Here is a 20,352-nt window from a genome sequence, read left to right as displayed (position 1 = left end):
ATATCTTCAGTTTTTCCCAACAGGTTTACCTGTGAATCCTGGGCGACAATTACACACATAACCTGATGCTCTGTTGTAGCTGAAATCTGCTGGCAGTTCTAGAATACGTCCATACCAGGTTGTCCAGGACCGTTCCACACATTCACTCTCGTAGAAGCACGGATTACTGCTGCATTCATTTACATCAATCTCACAATGGGAACCTGCATACCCTGTGGAACAGAAATCAGGTGTTTGACTCAGTCTTGAAAAACATATGAGTCTCCCTGGATAAGTAAGCCACTTAAGATGTGTTGTAAAAGTTTCAATTCTCCAGGGGAAAATATTACTTCCAAAATTGTAGTCTCATAACAAATACCTGAGAGAATATTATTCCTCCTTTAATTTCCCTTAATTCCACAACAAGAATGTGTCATCATCAAACAATCTCCATGGCCAGTGTGATGGTAGAGAGTAGTCAGAACCAACATTCTGGATTTGAAAATATTGAGCACTATAAACCATGGATAAATCTGGAATCAAACTTTACAATGTGTCAAACTGGAACCATGGATCTGAATGCCCTATGTGGTTCAAAAGGTGCAGTTAAGCCTTTTTATGTTTTCTGTTTTAACTGTTCTTTCTGCTGCTGTTTTATGGTTCCAAAAATCCACAGCAAGAGGGGATATTTTCATGGTACTAACTAGAAGAAGGAAGTACTGGTAAACTAAGGACAAAGAGATGATTCTTATAACATTTTTTGCCAAGTTTTACAAACCCAAAAGGTTATAAATGTTTACAGTAAGCATCCACACTTTGAGGTGATTAGCTTCCAACAAACCTTTAAGTGTTGTCCATTACTATTCCACGCTTTTCTCAGTTTCTACATGCCTGTTTGTTCAGTTAGTATTCTTTGCCTAAGAGGAGCCTTACTTGGAAGCAGCTGGCCTTTTCCAACCATTGCTTTTTTCTGTTTTATTGGTTCGGTTTTTCCAAATACATCATTTACACCTTGGTAATAAGCAAGTAGCAGATGCAGCTAGACTAGAAAGAAACCACTCAGATTCTAAAATCTCTCAAGGAAGAGAGAAAAGTAAGAACCCTCAGCTTTACCTCAATGCCAGTTCAACTGTACACACATTTCAAAAATAGCAGGGCATATAAAAGAAGGATGGTAGTCTTGTGATTAAGGCAAAGGACTGGGAATCAGGAAACATGTTCTTGGCTTGGCTGCAAGCTTCACAGGAGTGTAGGGAGGCCAAATAAACTAATATTTGTAAAGTGATTTTAGCTCCTTGAGTGGAAGGTGCTACAGAATTGCAAAGACTTGTTATTCCTGAGAATCCTGCATAATTCTAAGAATTCTGTCAAATCGATGCATTTCTAATGCAACAATCACCTTATTATCTGAGCTCCCACTACACTGTAGTAAGCAGGAAAACAATCTACCAGCCTACAGACTAACCACAATGAGTCTCTCTGGAAACTATAGTGTCTGCATCCTGTCTGGGGATGCAGAAGTGTTTTCTCAAACAACTGACTATGAAGCAGTTCCTCAGTTTAGCAGGACATGGCTGCAGGAAGGGCTATGTGACTCTGAAACTGCACCCTGTGTGCTGACCCTTGTTCTAACCTGTAAGGACCTGCGCTCAGAGGACCACAGGAGATTGGTTTTCAAAATCCACTTATAGCTCAATTTATTTCCAGCTGGAGCATTCAACATGTTGTGTGGGAGCACCAGGGTTCTCATTTCAATCGAAAAGTCCCTTTTGTGAAGACGGAAAACCTGGCGGCGGCAGCAGCAACAGTTCCCATGTCCCATGGGCTGATGAATTAAGCATGCGATTGGGAAGTAAACCCCAGATTATAGTTCCAACTGTGCTAATGACTTGACTTAATAATACTTTGTACTTGTGGAGTACACAGACCTGTAATTTTGTTCATTTTGACCTCATATGGGGACATCTGTCCTCAGCTGGGGTAAACTGTCAGAGTTCCATTGAAGCCAATGGAGCTATACTGAGGTTCTCTCCCAGGAACACTTTCCAAGGCTGGTCACAAACAATATTTTTAAATGTATGTAGGTGTCAGGGTTCCTTCCCCAATCTGAACTCTGGGGTACAGATGTGAGGACCCGCATGAAAGACCCCTTAAGCTTATTTCTACCAGCTTAGGTTAAAACTTTCCCAAGACAGAAAATTCCCCGTATCTGGGATTCAGTATGCTGCCACCACCAAGCAACTTAACAAAGAAAAGGGAAGAGACCACTTGGAGACTCTTCCCCCAAAATATCCCACAAAGCCTTACACCTTCCCCTTTCCTGGGGAGGCTTGAGAATAAACAAGATGAGCACAGACCAGCCTTGGGTTTTTAGGACCCTAAAAACCCAATCGGATTCTTAAAAAACAGAACTTTATTAGAAGAACAAAAAAAATACAAGAACAACTCTGTAAGATTAGAATGGAAGATAATCTTACAGGCAGTCAGACTCAAAACATAGAGAATCCCTCTAGGCAAATCCTTAAGTTACAAAAAGACACAAAAACAGGGATACACATTCACAGCAAATTTCACAAGCCAAAAACAAAAGAAAATCTAACGCATTTTCTAGCTAGATTACCTACTAATTCTAAAGGAGTTGGATTGCTTGCTTTCTTCATCTGTCCCCGGCAGAGGCATCACACAGACAGACAGACAAAGCCTCTACCCCCCAGCCCAGATTTGAAAGTATCTTGTCCTCTTATTGGTCATTTTGGTCAGGTGCCAGCCAGGTTACTTGAGCTGCTTAACCCTTTACGGGTAAAAGGATTTTATAGTATTGTATCAGAGCTTCTTAACCCCTTTCCCTTTATATTTATGACAGTAGATATGTGTTTTCTTGTATCTGAGGGAAGTGAGGACATTTCTGCTTTAAAGGATGGTCGAGTTCAGGATCCTGACAGAAGGAAGAGCAGTAGAATACAGACCTTGGACTTTAGAAAAGCAGACTTTGACTCCCTCAGGGAACTGATGGGCAGGATCCTCTGGGAGAATAACATGAGGGGGAAAGGAGTCCAGGAGAGCTGGCTGTATTTTAAAGAATCCTTATTGAGGTTACAGGGACAAACCATCCCGATGTGTAGAAAGAATAGTAAATATGGAAGGCGACCAGCTTGGCTTAACAGTGAAATACTTGCTGATCTTAAACACGAAAAAGAAGCTAACAGGAAGTGGAAGATTGGACAAATGACCAGGAAGGAGTATAAATATATTGCTCAGGCATCAAGAGTGAAATCAGGAAGGCCAAATCACACTTGGAGTTGCAGCTAGCAAGAGACGTTAAAAGTAACAAGAAGAGTTTCTTCAGGTATGTTAACAACAAGAAGAAAGTCAAGGAAAGTGTGAGCCCCTTACTGAATGAGGGAGGCAACCTAGTGACAGAGGATATGGAAAAAGCTAATGTACTCAATGATTTTTTTGCCTCTGTATTCACGATCAAGGTCAGCTCTCAGACTACTGCACTGGGCAGCACAGCATGGGGAGGAGGTGACCAGCCCTCTGTGGAGAAAGAATTGTTCAGGACTATTTAGAAAGTCTGGATGAGCACAAGTCCATGGGGCCAGATGCGCTGCATCTGAGGGTGCTAAAGGAGTTGGTGGATGCGATTGCAGAGCCATTAGCCATTATCTCTGAAAACTCATGGTGATCAGGGGAAGTCCCAGATGACTGGAAAAAGGCTAATGCAGTGCCCATCTTTTAAAAAGAGAAGGAGGAGGGTCCGGGGAACTACAGGCTAGTCAGCCTCAGTCCCTGAAAAAATCATGGAGCATGTCCTCAAGGAATCAATTCTGAAGCACTTAGAGGAGAGGAAAGTGATCAGGAACAGTCAGCATGGATTCACCAAGGGCAAGTCATGCCTGACTAATCTAATTGCCTTCTATGATGAGATAACTGGCTCTGTGCATGAGGGGAAAACAGTGGACGTGTTATTCCTTGACTTTAGCAAAGCTTTTGATACGGTGTACCACAGTATTCTTGCCAGCAAATTAAAGAAGCATGGGCTGGATGAATGGACTATAAGGTGGATAGAAAGCTGGCTAGATCGTCAGGCTCAATGGGTAGTGATCAATGGCTCCATGTCTAGTTGGTAGCTGATATCAAGCGGAGTGCCCCAAGTGTCGGTCCTCTGGCCAGTTTTGTTCAATATCTTCATTAATGATCTGGAGGATGGTGTGGACTGAACCCTCAGTAAGTTTGCAGATGACACTAAACTGGGAGGAGTGGTAGATACACTGGAGGGTAGGGATAGGATACGGAGGGACCTAGACAAATTAGAGGATTGGGCCAAAAGAAATCTGATGAGGTTCAACAAAGACAAGTGCAGAGTCCTGCACTTAGGACGGAAGAATCCCATGCACCGCTACAGACTAGGGACTGAATGGCTAGGCAGCAGTTCTGCAGAAAAGGACCTTGGGGTTACAATGGACGAGAAGCTGGATATGAGTCAACAGTGTGCTGTTGTTGCCAAGAAGGCCAATGGCATTTTGGGATATATAAGTAGGGGCATTGCCAGCAGATCGAGGAATGTGATCGTTCCCCTCTATTCGACATTGGTGAGGCCTCATCTGGAGTTCTTTGTCCAGTTTTGGGCCCCTACAAGAAGGATGATGAAAAATTGGAAAGCATCCAGCGGAGGGCAACAAAAATGATTAGGGAACTGGAATACATGACTCATGAGGCGAGGCTGAGGGAACTGGGATAGTTTAGTCTACGGAACAGAAGAATGAGGGGGGATCCCGATAGCTGCTTTCAACTACCTGAAAGGGGGTTCCACAGAGAATGGATCTGGACTTTTCTCAGTGATAGAAGATGACAGAACAAGGAGTAATGGTCTCAAGTTGCAGTGCGGGAGGTTTAGGTTGGATATTAGGAAAAACTTTTTCACTAGGAGGGTGGTGAAGCGTTGGAATGTGTTACCTATGGAGGTGGTTGAATCGCCTTCCTCTGAGGTTTTTAAGGTCAGGCTTGACAAAGCCCTGGCTGGGATGATTTAGTTGGGGATTGGTCTGCTTTGAGCAGGGGGTTGGACTAGATGACCTCCTGAGGTCCCTTCCAACTGTGATATTCTATGAATGCTTGTAAGAGAATACAGAGCTTACCTGGCCAACAGTGGCATGTATAATTCTCAGCGCTGTCCTCACAGGTAGCATTATTGTGGCATGGTTGTGACTGGCATAAGGAAATTAAGATTTCACAGTTCAGGCCCGTAAATCCACTACTGGTACAGTTGCAGCTATACCTACAATACAAAAGGCTGACAGTGAGGCCAACTAGAAGTCATAATGATGACTCATATATGATCTTTGGACTGAAGTGCTTTTACAGGGGAAACATTTTCTAAAGCATCCTGTGCTGAGATGACCCATTTAAAATGAAAACGCTTTTTTAAAGTTGAAAGATCAGGGCAGGCACTGTGCCTCCTCTTGTGTTTGTACAGCACCTAGCACATTGTGGGCACCATGGGAAATAAATAATAATAGTACTTATTATTATGTAACAGCACAATGCCTTGCAAGCCTAAATGACACACTCATAACACTTTCAACGAGGGTTGTTTTCCCAGCCTTGGGTCTTCTGGCTAAGGAACTGGACTGGGACTCAGGAGATCTGGGTTCAATCCCTAGATTTACCACAGACTTCCTGTGTAACCTTGGGCAAGTCTTGGTGCCTCAGTTCCCCATTTATAAAATGTAGATAACGATGCTTCCTTTCTTATACTTGCCTGTGTATGCTTGGTCTATTTAAGCTATAAGCTCTTCAGGGCAGGGACTGCTTCTTACAATGAGGCCTCTGTGTGATATTGTAAGAGAAATAATACTAATATCTCTTTAACTTGGCAACAGTGCTATTGTTTTCTATTCAGAAATAAAGTAGCTTGTGCTTGAAGATGAGATCTGAATATGTGCAGTAGTGAACTATTTGCAGGCAATCAATAGTGCCTGCTTTTTAATCCATTGTGCTGATTTCAGAAATGCCAACTGTGTCACATTACACATAGTATCTTGTAATCGCACCGTGATATGTCATACCTCCTATGTTTCTGGCATGATCCAATCACCTAATGCAACACATGTCATACAAAACGACAGGCCTCTGCAAAATGGCTGAGTTATAATATGCTTGTTGGGGTGATTTGCATTTCATCTTTATCTAGTAAGAACAGAGGATCTGTGTATGTCATCAGAAAGTAAATTAATTCAGCTACTATATTAAATTTCCTTTATTTTGAAAAAAAATCCCTTGGCTTTTGTGCAATTAAAACCATGAAGACTTCTGACTGAACATGACATCTCTAGCCTTGAGATAAAAAGACTACACTTCTTTTCTGATGTTAGGGTTTAACTCCAAAGCCTTATTCTGGAGAAGCAAGTAGTGCTGTTGAACACCAGAGCATAATGCAACATTTCTACTATAGTATTAACATTCTACAGTATTTCTTTGGATGGTAGGGAAAAAAATTCACAATGGGGAAAATTCATTCGTAATGTGTGTAACACCGCTAAAACCAATGGGCATGTGGACTTAGACCATGGATGAATTTGGTCCAGTGTGTATGGAATTTGGGAAGTCAAATGTGAGGTGAGAAGGTCTTCTCTGATCAATTATATACTTTTTCAGCCTGAGAGAAACTCTTAAAAGTGTTCTCAGAACAGAAAAATGTCATTTCTTTTGTTAGTTTTTCATATGTTTCCTTGATACATTTTCTGCTTGGTGAAGATCTGTGTTTAGCCCATCCTCTCTTCTCCCTTGACCCAGAAATGAAGTCACAGTGAATTTTCAAATAGCGTTGCTTGCACTGCAAAATCTGCATATGTACCCATTTCTCATGTACACGCAATTGCAATGATTTGCTAGGGAATCCTTGAGGTTAACTTGTATATAGGATTTGGTTTGCATAATTAATAAAAGGAGGGCAGGGTGGATAGAAAGCCCAGTGAGACTCTAAATTCCGCACCCATACCTCCTAGTGCAGAGGGCTGTGATTTCACTGGTGTACGCTTAAACAGGCCACCAGACCGATCTTTCTGGAGGCACCCTGCTTCAGATCTCACAATGTGCAAAATAGCCACTTGTCCATAGCAGTGCTTATTTTAGGCCTGACCCAAATCCCTCTGAAAGTATTTCCATTGCTTTCAATGGGCTTTGGATCAGGTCCTTTGAGCACACACAACTATAATTTTTGTGTACACATATTGGTATTTTGTGGGTGCAGGTTAGGTACCAGTGTAAATTAGCAGACGCTCTACTGATGTCAATGTAAAATTTAAAACTGGTTTCAGAAGAGAGTTGGGCCCAGTGTGTCAAGTTCTGCCCTATGTTACACCCATGTAACCTCATTGAAAGCAATAGGGCTTCAGGACTGAAAATTAGGGCAGAATTTGGCCTAGTGTTTGAATAAATAGCTCATAATGCTAAATATGTGACTTCACACTCATGTTCATAGCAGCAGATTGTCCCATCAAAGGATAACTTCACTGCAGGATGAGGTAGAAAGTAGAAATGAGGATGTGACGAATAAAAGCTTTCTTCTAACTCAAACATCTTAATAAGATGAGGGATGGCAGAAAATGACTGGCTAACTATCTTCATATTTCAGATTTGCTCTGCTGTCCAAGCCCCTTTTTCATGTAATTAGGGTGCAGATCCTTTTTCATTATGATTACCAAATTGACCTCCAGAAACACTGCAGTATAATCAGTCACTTCAAAGCATTCCTACATGTGCCACAGTTTTGGTCTCCAGTAGGTAAATGAGTGTGATCTGGTCTGGCTAGAATGAGCATTATTGCTGCTCACAATATGTGTGTGCCCTCAAAAGGTCTCAGACTTTCTAAATGATTCTGCTGAGTGGGTGTCAGATGCAAGGCGACCTCTTTCTCTCACTCCACTATGCTTGAACTGCACTGGAAAATCGAGAATTGCTTTGTATTGCTCAGAGTCATTCAGGACTACAGAAAGGGAATTCTACAAGGTTAGCGTAATGTTGCAATGTGGTGCAAAAGTTCTTTGCTGGAACATGATCTTTCTCCTCTTGTGAATTAAAGTCAAGCCCAGGCTCTTGATGACATGGCTCTTCTGATGGATTTCTTTATAACTGGTACCTTCAAAATAGCCCCTTAAGAATTGGAATTCACATGGTAGGGAACAATCCAGTACTGACAGAGGAATTACCTAGCTGAACTAACTGAATCTTTCCAGCCTAACTTCTATAATATAGACTTTACTTTTGCACAGTTTCCCCTCTTTTGGAATCACATGTACAGTATGCAATGCTATCATCAAAGAGCCGAGACCTGGTTTTTGGCCTGCCTGGGTTGCACTTGAATCTCCTTGTAGGATCATTTAATTTCAGCAAAAGGAACTTGCTTGTAAGTCATGTCCCTTTTCCTTATTTTTTCCTGTCCTTTATCGAGGCAGACTGTAGGCTCTTTGGGTCAAGGATCTGTTGCCTTATATATCTGCAAAATGTCTTGCACATTTTCTAGTGATGTCTATTATTATGGTTACTATTACCCTGTCTTTCACTTTTCTTTAATGTTTCTATTCTTTCAAAGTGGACAGCTGAACAATGCCAACATGTTATATTTTGTACATGTCCTCATCTTGATTAAGAAACTGAAGTTTTGGCAGATTAATATGATTTTCAAGATTTGTTTCATCAAAATGGTGCAGCATTCACCTTTAAATAATAGTTGTGCAGCGCTGACTAAATAGCACTTTGTAAAGTTACAAATATGAGGAGTCTACCTAGCAATCAGTCTTTGCAGCAGACTCCCATTGGTTTACCAGCTCTGGGCCCAATCTTGCATTTCTTAATGCACCCAAACTTGCACTCAGGACAGTGCAGGATTGGGTCCTCTTTTAGTAAATGAAATCAACAATTTGACAACTCAGCTAACCAGATGTTATTTCAACCTATTAGTGTTCAAGTTACAGAGCATCGGTCCTTCTTGTGTATAAGTTACCCTATATCTAGGATACATACCTATTGATATCATCTATACACTGCCCTCCATTGAGGCATGGCTGACTGGCACACTCATCAATGTTGATTTCACAGAGTTCACCTAGGAATCCAAGTGCACAGGAACAGAAATAGCTACCCAAAGTATCATGACAGGTTGCACCATTTAGACAAGGCTGTGACAAACACTCGTCAATTTCCAGCTCACAGTTTATACCTTTAAAAAAAAAAGTTTAGCAAAGTGTTAATTCTTCAGGTTTTCTCTGGGAACACTTTAAATGTCATATTTATGTAAGCTTTCTTCAAGCAAGTATCTCTTTTAGAAAATCATTTGCCTCTTCAGTAGGGATTGCAAGATTACATTTTTGCAGATTTGGGGGAATTTACAGAAGAGAACAGAACAGCTTTCATTCACAAGGAATAATTACAATCACATCTTATTATTTAACTATTCACATGGAAACCAAACCCTTTAATTTTCAGATTACTTACACCATGTTACAATTACATTTGTATTTAATAGCATTTGTGAGGAACCAGTCACTTAAAGGGACTCTGTCAATATTGGTAGGCCTTACAGTTAGTTGAATTAATTGGAAGATTGTCTCATTGTGTTGGTCTTTGCCTTGGCAATTCATAAATACGCTGGTGTGTGTGATATCTTGTTGACAACAGAAGGGCTGTTACAATACAGTATTGTAACAGCTCCTCTGGGATGTTCTGCAAAGTTAGCTCAACTCTGAAGTCTGTTTACCCATATTTAGGATACCATGCAGGTTAAAAGAAAGTCTCTTCTACCTATTCCAAAGGATGCTGGTATTATTTGCTAAGTTATCTTTTTCTTTTGAGCAGGAAATTCTCCTAAAATACCTTTTTAGCACTATTGCTTTCTTCTTAGCTAAATGGAGGGCAGGAGATGCTACTGAAAACTGTGATTTTGCTATCCAAATTTGGCAACTCACATTTATTCAGTGGCGATATTGTAGCTGGCAGAACACTTGCAGTTGGCAGGTTAAAACCATCAGAAAAAATAATATTTATTATTTAAATAAATTAAATTAGAAGTGCATAAAAATAAGAAAATCTGGCACCCAGAGCAACATCTACAAAGTGTTCCCTTTGTTTGGCTTTGCAGAAAAATTAAATGCTTCCTTGCTCCTAACAGTAATTCAGAGAAAGCATATGTTTTTGTAGGGGGTGAGGAAGATCAAAGTCCAAATCCAATTTGCTGTCTTGCTTGGTCTCGTTCAGAATCCAGCCTTCATGGTCAAGACCTTTGTTATTAATTCTAACATAGTGACAGTGTCCATTCCGCATGAGAAATAAAATGTGTGTTAGAAAAAGGTGTCCCTAAACACAACGTGGTTTTACTTGTGGTGTAGATATGTGTGTTAAGAACTGTTAAATCAGACTATGGAATCTTCACGTACAAATTAGGGCTGCTCCTCACATTTTTCAGGTACATAAAAAACCAACAACCTTGGGGCAGATATTCAGCTCATGCAAATCAGAACTATGACAATTTACACCAGATAAGGATTCAGCCCATCTATTTTCAAATTACAAACTTTGCCTGTTTTAGCACTTGAAGTCTGCTCCTGCTCCCACAGTTTTGCCAGGCTAGATAATTGGTGTGCTGAGGCCGTGGGTTTATACCCAACATAACTGTGTTACTGTTACCTTGTCATTCTCCCTTCCTCACTGCCTGTTTGATCCACCTCCCTTGTCATATGATTTGACTGTACGCTCTTTGTCTTTTTGTATTAATTGTGGGTACAGTGACTAGCACAGTGGGGTCCTGATTAAGATATCTGGGTGCCACCACAACACAATAATAACAACACTCACGTCTAAACTGAAGGCTAAACTTCTATTAACTTCAATAGAAACAGGATTGGGCCTGTAGGCCTTGATTCTGAACCACTAAAGTTATTGGGAGTTCTGTGCCTTTGACTTCAGTAGCAGTAGGATCAGGGCCTTAATGTATATGTATAGGATCACCTACCTATCTATAATTCCAAAGTTCTCTCTCTTGCTGCTTGTGGGCATCGCTCATCTGTTGAAAACTGAAGCCAATGTGGATTTTGTCTCTTGAGAATTGAGGCTGGAATTCTCAAAGGGGCCTTAGGAGACTTAAGTACCCACTTCCCTTTGGCATTCAGTGGGAGCTGGTCACCTAACTCCCTTAAGTACCGGAGTTCCTGTTGATTCATGGTATTTGGTGTCACCCAATACATTAGAATTCCAGAAGGGGGCAGGTAGAGCATAAGGACTCAAGAGCAGAGACCATGTTCCATCCTCACTGACCCCTGGGGGCATGTTGCTTACATCTTGATTTAATGCTGCTGGCCTAGAGTATGACCTGGATGCTTGCATGGGCATCTTGGAGGGAGATGCAATGTGTGCCAGGGGGTAAGAATCCTTGTGGGGACTCCCCAGCAGCATACACCAGTGTAGCATTTACATCACCCTTGGAGAGGGCATGCTATGCTCCATCTTCCACACTTGCCCCTCCTTCGCCCTGCTCCCTTTCAGGCAGCCAATGCCAGTAGAGGCACTAGGATGGAGTGTGGTCTCCGCTCTTCAGCCACACTATGGCTGTCCTTTGCATGAGGTGGAGCCTTCGGCCGTCTTCCCCATTACCTACCTATGCAGGGGCTTGAATTTAAAACAACAGCCTGGGGTAAAACAAATCCCTTGTTTGCTCATCAATGACTGGAGTTCCTTTTGTCTTCCATTTGCCTCTTCAGTCCTTGTGTGGCCATGCCTAGATACAGAGGGGGCAGACACCTGGGATTGGGCTATTGTTGTGGCTTTGCACGCAGCCAGCTGATGGTGAGATCATCCTTCTTGTTTCAGTTCTGTTCCCTGATGCACAGTGCTGTGACCTTGTCTGCACTGAGGATTTCAGGGAAATCGCTTAGTTGTGCTCAACTACTGTTGCGACTTTGCTGGTGCTAGCAAGGGTAGGAGCTCTACGTGAGTTTTGGTGACATAGTGATGATAACACCGGCAGCATTTCTACTCCAGTGCTCCCACCGTTGCCAGGACCAGGACTAGAGCAATAGAAGGAGATTTCCCTCAGAGTGGTCCCAGCCTTTGAGTTTTCATGTACGCTCTTCTGCTTGCTGAGATTTACAGTTTGTTGACTTTTGTTTTTGCTGAACTTTGATCTTGGGCTGAATTTGACTCAGCCCAATGCCCAGTTAAACCAAAGGTTCACCACAAATATTGTTGCAAAACAATAAATAAATTCCTTTTATTTAAGTCCATTTTAAAATCACATTTGATTCAATAGCTAGTGATAGTAGCAATGACTAGGGGTTTGGTAGCACCTACTCAAGGATCTCGAAATGCCACCTCAGCCTGATCCTCCACTATTAAAGTCAATATGAGCAGGATTGCAAGCTATCAGCCTGAATGACTCAAGTTTTACCCAGGGTCACACCAAAAGTTCATGACATTGCCCCGAACAGAAGCCAGGCCTGTGCTGCTATGACAAGAACATGTTTTATAGTCTCTGCAAACATCATACAAATACCGCCCATAGAATCCTAATTCCCTCCACAAATATACTTGCTGCTTTTTTTTCTTTAGTTCCAGAAGGGCTGTATGCTTCATTTTAGCTATGATAGGTGTTGTCTGTACTCATCTTGCTGGAAGCAGCAGTGAGAATAGTGCAGTGCTCTGATCTCCAGCTGCTTATCTCCTTGCCATTTGCTCACAGACGAAATAGCAGTGTCTTTGTATTCAAATCTGTGGCATTTGAGAGCTCCACAGACAGGCACATACAATATGAATCAAATCACTTTCAGCAAGTATCCTGCTTGTAATTATCAACCCTAACAGCATGCCTTATATCATGACTTTAAAGCGCATTAATATTTCTTATATGATGGGAAACTCCCACTGGAAAAAAATTGTTGCTAGAGATATGATTCTGAAAAGGACCAAAATGCTACAGTGCAGCCAGACACAGAGAGGAAGAAAATTAATGTAGGGTCAGGAGATGGCAACATTTGCAATATAAAGACAATGCATTTTAAAACATTATTTTTTGTGTGTGCTAAGGGGTAATTCAGACATTTCAAGGGCATTTTGAAGGCTTGATTAGAAAACCAAAAATAGTCCTTGGACAAATAGTCTTTTTTGTCATAGTCCCCTGTTTGCTAAGATAACTTTGGAAAGCTTTCTATAGCCTCCATCAATGGTCAGAGTTAAAACCAGGTTGTAGAACATACAAAATTCCAGATCTGAACATACCCGAACCTTGGGGAAGTTTCGTTCCAGACTCATGCCCAGCTCTGCCAAAAGAATCAGTGAAATACATAGCATCAGCACCATTTAGGCCTTGTCTACACTGCAGAGTTTTGTCACCAAAAGGCAGCTTTTGGCAATGAAACAGTGGAGGTGGATACAGTGCAATGCCACTTTTGGCGACAAAACTCTTCCGTTTCAGCAACAAAATAAAAACCACCTTGACAAGAGGCATAAAGCTTTCTGTGGCAAACTTAAAGCGACAAAGTGTCAGTGTAGATGCTGCTGTTCATTATATCACCATAACTGGCCTCCCCTAGTATCCCACAATGCCTGGTGTGACTGCTCTGCTCACTGTTTTGAACTCAGATGCCCTGCAGGCATGCACCCTTCCCCTTTCAAAGCTCTGGGAAGTTCTGACAGCTGAGCTTGCCTCTCAGCTCCTGCAACAAAGAGCAAATCATTAATGTTTGGATCCTCCTGTTCTCCTTTGCACTAGAAACACAGCTGCTGGCAGGGGCAGATGTGTGGTGTTTGTGTGTGTGTGAAAGAGAGAGAGAGAGAAAGAGACTGCTGTGCAGCACCAGAGAGGGAGGTGGGGGCTGATGTCCGGGGTGTCCCCCTTCCCCTGCCTCACGACTAGTTGTTTCCGGCAGCTGTCTGAACTTAGAGACAGCATGCTGACACACTCACTCTCCCCCAACATACACACTCCCCCAAGACATGCTTTGTCTCTCTCATTCCCGCCACTCTCTCACTCTCCCCCAACATACACTCTGTCTCTCCCCTCCCCCCACACTCACACTCCCTGTCACACACTCTCCCCACACACACACTTTAGTTGAAAAGCAGCTGGCAATCTAGTAGGATGCCCATGGAATGATGGGATTGAGAAACCTGCATCATGTGACACTGTACCTGCCCCATGAGGCATTGCAAACCCTTCCCAAAGCACCCTGCAGCCAGTTGCATAGTGGGATAGCTACCCACAGTGCACTGCTCTCGGTGTTGATGCAAGAGCTTCTAGTGTGGATGCACTCTGCTGACACAAGGAGCATAGTGTGGACATGCAACAGTGGTTTAATTAAAGCAGTATAACTTTTGTGACAAAACTCTGCAGGGTAGACATAGCCTTAGTCTCTGCATTAAATATTAATGTACCCAATCTTGCATTCCTATCACACATTGACTTAAATGGAGCCCCTGCTCTGCAAACTACAGGAAGGCATAAAAGCTCACTTTTCCACAGATGATGATGATGATGATGATGATGATTATTTATACAGTTTCCTAAATTGTATAAGGCAGGATGTACAAGATGTTCTATTCTTCCATCAGTATTTATAGTCAACATCTGACATTTAATAAGGGTTTTATTCATTGTGGTGGGGTGGAGCTACTGGTGCTGGAGGCCTCAGGGTCCTGTCACACCTGTCCCAGGAAAGGAGCAGTGGAGCTAAGCCCTCTAAGAGGCCTAGAAGGACTGCACAGGAAGCAGCCAATCAGGAGGGGATGCTATAAGGGGCTAGCCAATAAGAGGGTTGCAGGCTAGTATAAAGGGAGCCGCAGTGAAAACCAGGGTCAGTTCCTTGCTGGAGCCAAAGGAGTGTAGTTTGTGTTCCTGGCTGGCCAAAGGGAACTGCAGCACCATGGACAGCTCAGTGCTGGCAGGGACCAGAGCAGTAAGAAAGAGCTCTTGGTTGGCTGCTGGGCCTGAACATAGAAGTGTCTTGAGGTAAGGGTGAAGCATTGGCGAAGGCTGGGGCCATGGGGAAGTGGCCCAGGGAGCTGAAAGCAGGTTAGTTAAAAGGACATGGCCCTGGATGGCTGCTATTCTTAGGGTCCCTGGGCTGGCACCCAGAGTAGTGGGCAGACCTGGGTACCCCCCAGAAGCCACTGGGGAAGTGGCTGACAACTGGTGAGTGATAAACCTCCAGAAGGGGATCTGAACTGTTAAGAGGCCTAGCTGGAGAGCTGGGATCAGAAGGGCCCAGAGAGAATAAAACCATTGCCTCCAGGGATAGCTCAATACTAGGGCTGGGACAGTTTAAAGACTGAAGACACACCCAACCAGAAGGGGGCATTTGCAAGAGGTGGGTACCACGATGTTACATTCAGACACAACATAATGTACCTTGGGTTAAATCTATCATGTTTTTTGTGATACATTTTTCCTTCTAACTCATATTCAATCAATGCTCAGACTTCCAATTTAGAAGCAAATATTTATAAACCTCTAAAATTAAACATGAAAATTTGATTTCCCAGCACTTGCATATGCAAAACTCAGTATTGCAAGGGCAAACTGTATTTGCAGATGCACATTGAGTGATTGTGAAACTACCCAATTTGAGAATGAAAACCTTGGAATCAGAAATGGTGGATTGTAATTTTAGAGACCATTTCTGAACATTTGATCCAGAGAAAAATATTTTCATACACTTAAGAAAATACCTATTATTGTTTTTATATTATTGGACTATTTTTGCACTAAAAATACTCTGTTGGTTCATAAATGAAAATTTCCCAGGTAGTAGGCCATAATATATTTTTAAAGCACAGTTATAATCTGAAAGGTTGCCCTACAGAAATAGCATTGTGGGGTTCCATGTTTGAATCAATTACCTTATATCATATTTACTCGTTTAATAATGCTGATGATGATACATGGCATCCAGGTTATTCTCCTGTAGCTGTGTTGTTACTGCAGTATTAATAGCAATAAAAAAATATTATTTTTTTCTTCGTTAAAGTAAGGAGCTATGCCTGAAAATTCACAGGGTAGGAAGGCTGGCATTTTTACAGTTACTTTGCAGAGTAGAAATATATACTTTTAGTTTCCATATAAAGTATCATTTAACAATTAAAATTGCCTACATAGATGTATCTGGCCGAATTATGCTGTCAATCACTCCACATGTATCCAGGTTAAAACTCTTTGGAGTTACTCCAATTTTATACTGGGGTAACTGAAAACAACCTGTTGATACTGTTTATCCATAGATACAAAATATATGTTTTGTAATATCTGTACAAAACCTAGCACAATGGATAGGTACTCATTTAATAAAATAAAATGAAAGGTTCTCAATTGGCTGTAAATAATTTTCAGTTTTAAAATAACTATGTATTTACAGATAGTGTATATGATACACTGAGTGATATGTACACTTTGATTAAGAGTATTTTCCCCAAACCTTTAGGCTGCTAGTGTTAAACTCTGTATGACTTGGTCACTGACTTAATTTGGCCAACAACAAATGCAGCACATTTGTAAAATTCTGTATTAGAGCCGGAGATATCACAATAAATCAGAATAAACCTTGAAAATGGGATCTTTCGATACAGTTGTAGTAAATGCTAACACTGGTGGTTTAAAATGTTCTTTAAAAACATACTGGCACATAAAATAACTAGGATTATTATCAGAGGTAATTGAAGTATATTTTCTAAAAATATAATAGGTCATGTCTTCAATGTATGCAAAACAACAATATTCTGAGGCTTCATTGCTTCAATTAACCACTGATTTCAGAGGGAGTTTTGTGTATCTGAGGAGTGTGGTATTAGGTCCTACAACTGGAATGATCTCCTAAGGTTTTGTGGTAATGTATATTTCACCAGATACAGCAAGGAACTCCTCCATGGTTGCTGCCCTATGAATAATTGAACTTGTAAAAAATGTGTTTCCAGAACTATGTCTAGTGATCATAAATCTGCCAGAGTTCATTAAGAGATTGCTCCAAACACTGGAAACCATGTGACAAAATGAAACTAGTGCAACAGTCTCACTTCAACCAGATTTAAAATTACAGGCCAGAGAATGCCTGATTATTACCACAAAAACATTGGATTTGCTACATTGGGTCATGCCTTTGGTCCATCAACTCCAGTGTCCAGGTGCTTCAAAAGGAAACTCCTCTCCCGCTTCAATGTATCTACCCAACATGATATGATATACATTGTGGGGCTGACATCCAGAAGCATGACATTTTAAGCACAAGAAAAGAAAGGTGTGTACCTGTGTTTAACTGTAATGCTGCCCTAAATACGGTAAAAAGGCAATTAAAATAAAACCGCAGCAACAGAAACCTCTATTCATAATATACAGGCCTAACCCATAAAAGAAAAGACATTTAGCCTTTGATCCAGCAAAACATTTAACCCTGTGCTTAACTTCAGTGCACTTGAGTAGTCTGAATTGAAATCATTGGGACGGCTCACGTGTTTTAAGTTAATCACATGCATAAGTGCTCTGCAGAATCAGGTCCATTATTCATTCTGTTCTTAGCTAATTACAAAAATGAACACAAATATTCACCTGCATGCACAGCCCCAGTCACAGAGAGGGAGCTCAGGAGAAGATGATAAATGTTTAGTGGAGCTTTGTAAAGCATCACAGGTGGGTGCTCAGAGTTAGGCACCTAAGTTCCTATTTAAGCACATAAGTGAGCTGATTTTTTAGAGGTGATGAGTGCTCCTGTCTCCCGTTCTGACCTCAGTGGGAGCTGTATGGGTTCTCAGCACCTCTGGAACTGATTCAGTCACTTGGAAACTTTGGCCTTCAAATTACATTTTGCCCAAGCATGGCAGGAGTGAAAGAATGGGCAAACATTATAAACTGACTTGTATGGGGGAGTACAACTACCCTGTGCTGGATGGACTATATCAGCGCTCCTGTAGCATATCTCTCTGTGTCAGTATCTTACCTTCTAGTGACTGGCTTGAAAAGTGGATCCTACCTCTTGAACGACTGAAAATTAAAAGAAAACTCTTAGCTCAAACAGAGGAGTTCTATGTCTTTGGAGCAGTAGGTCATTATCCATACTGCCCATATATCCTAGCAATCATAGTGTCAATACATGTGTGCAATCACACATCATTACAAGTGGATAATTTAGTGCATCATAATTGCAATGCCCTGACACAACAGGGAAGGAGGATGGAGTTTTATAAAGCTACCCTAAATACCAGCGTGGCATGTCCACTACTGCTGGAAATATTACATCAGTGCAAAAAGACAGGGTGAGGACTTAGTTTTGGGCATGCAATAATATCCTCACATTGTGCTGAATTCAACTCAAGTATAATTCTACTGTACTAAATGGAATTCCACCTAGGATGAATTTGGCCTATTAGATCTATTTGATCTGTTGCCAAGTGCAATCAAAATGGCCTTTTCTGTTGTCTGTGAATAGGATTTATTTTTGGAACCACAGTATACATATTTGATAATTTACACTTAAATGTTCACCTACTGGCAATGGTTTCAACTGTGTCTAGTTAGATAATAAATGTGATTGGCTATCAGCAAGGAGCAGGCTCTTATACCATGCTCTGTTTGCTTAAGTGAAATGAAAGTGTAATTAGTACAATGGAGAAATATTACATTTTGCCAGCATATCCAGCAAAGGTTTGACAAACCAATTGAGCTTTATTATTTAACAGCTGTATGACACGTCTTGTACATAATTTCACACATGCAGTGCATTATCATAGTAAAATAGAGATTTCATGGTACATTTTCCATTCTTCAGCTCTTTAGACATTCTAACCTCTCCCATTTGTGTAAGAATTATGTGAGAAATTTCTCAGCTATTTTAGGAATTGCATGCAACATACCAATCACACAAAGTAGCAGTGATAGCCCATGAAACTGGTAGCAACTAAAGCCAGTAACTCAAGCATTTGGTTAACATTACCGCTGTAGATTTACTGTGCAATCTCCACCTATGTATCAAAAGTTATAACCTCTTTAACATCCTAGGGAAATGAGATGAGGTTGGATGACTTCCCACTGTGATTCATGGTGTCAGGCCAGGATAATAACAGTTGGCAAGATCCTCTGACAGAGTAAATGAGGATTTTTATTACCAGTGGGGACACCTCAGGGCTTTCATCCAATAATCCCTCTGGCTTATGCATTTAACACAACTCACAGCAAGGTGCAGAAAATAACAAAAATGGCTTCTGATAAATCATTTGGTTAAGTGGGCTTTAAAGCTGGCATTTTACTGCTGAAGGAACAGCCAACTACTCCTTTATAGAATTATTGTTATTAGTCTCACTACTGCTGGAAGTCATGCCTGAGCTGTACATCAGAACGGTGCAATTTCTTCTGCTTTGTATACAAGACCTCTTTTCCTTCCTTGGCTTCCACCTCTTTCCTCCACCTATTAACTCTTTTTTAATTTTAGTGTTCTGATTGCGGGGGGGGGGGCAGGAGGGGGTGAGGGTCCCAGAGCTGGGATGCAGCCTGAGCCTGAATGCCTACACCACATTTAAACAGCCCCTTAACCTGAACCCTGTGAGCCTGATCCAGCTGGCACAGGCCACTCGCAAGTTTTTAATTGCAGTGTAGACATTCCATCAGAATGATAGTCCCTGATTTTGGGAAGAGCAGAGAGACTCAGCCTGGGAAACAGCAGAGCTCTGAGATAAAAAGAGCGACTCCAGCAGAGTGAGCTTCCTCCAACAATCTGTGTTGCTCTAATTCTTCATTTCTCTCCTTTTTTCTTTCTTATGTTTTCCCTCCCTTTGTCTCTATAGAGACAATCTTCTTTCCTTCAAGCAGATCTCCTGTGCTGTAGATCCAGCCCTGGATCGAGCTAACAGCACAGGTTAAACAAATACAGCTTCCTGAGTACATCAGGAGGTCCGGGTCAAGTCTGATCATTTCAGAATAGCCATGCTTCTTGCTAATAGGTTTTTTCCTTCTTTCTCCACTTTGGCTTTCCCCTAGTTCTGTAGTTTTCTCATCCCTTGGCCTGGGCTGAGACACCCGCTGATAGCAGCAGGGTGGCAGGAAGGCAACAAGCTTCCTTTAAATAACATTCTCTGTGCACATGAAGGATATTAACTGAGGGCTGGCTTCCAAATGAATTCTGTGTCAGCAATAGAAATCTGCTTTTACCTTCTGACTTCCACTCCCTGGTGGAGTTTTTGGATGGGGTTTTAAACCACATCTTTTAGTTCTTATTCATTTGAATCGCTTGAAGCAACTGCTACAATTTTTTATACTGTCTAGTGCTTTTTTTCCTTTTTTTTTCTCCCCTTACCTCACTACAGATCAGCCACTTAATCTCGCTGGCTGCTTTTTTTTTAAAGCTTGGT

The 20,352-nt window shown here is 41.5% G+C and overlaps 1 protein-coding gene across 8 annotated transcripts in view; it reads right to left on the bottom strand.

Moving 5' to 3' along the window:
* The window catches only part of CRB1 (crumbs cell polarity complex component 1), a 163,124-nt gene that overhangs the window by 90,221 nt on the left and 52,551 nt on the right, over window positions 1-20,352 (bottom strand). For all 8 annotated transcript variants that reach the window (XM_048861064.2, XM_048861063.2, XM_075131550.1 and 5 more), the window contains 3 exons: window positions 9,004-9,199; window positions 5,118-5,257; window positions 30-212 (listed from right to left, as the gene is read on the bottom strand). In XM_048861064.2, the coding sequence (XP_048717021.1) occupies window positions 30-212; window positions 5,118-5,257; window positions 9,004-9,199 (519 nt within the window). The remainder of the gene's footprint in view (window positions 1-29; window positions 213-5,117; window positions 5,258-9,003; window positions 9,200-20,352) is intronic.

Source organism: Caretta caretta, chromosome 8 (genome assembly GCF_965140235.1).
Source record: "Caretta caretta isolate rCarCar2 chromosome 8, rCarCar1.hap1, whole genome shotgun sequence".
In the NCBI taxonomy this organism is placed as follows: Eukaryota; Metazoa; Chordata; order Testudines; family Cheloniidae; genus Caretta; species Caretta caretta.
The sequence above is the reverse complement of the archived record's forward strand: the minus strand, read 5'-3'. Positions and strand labels throughout refer to the sequence as shown.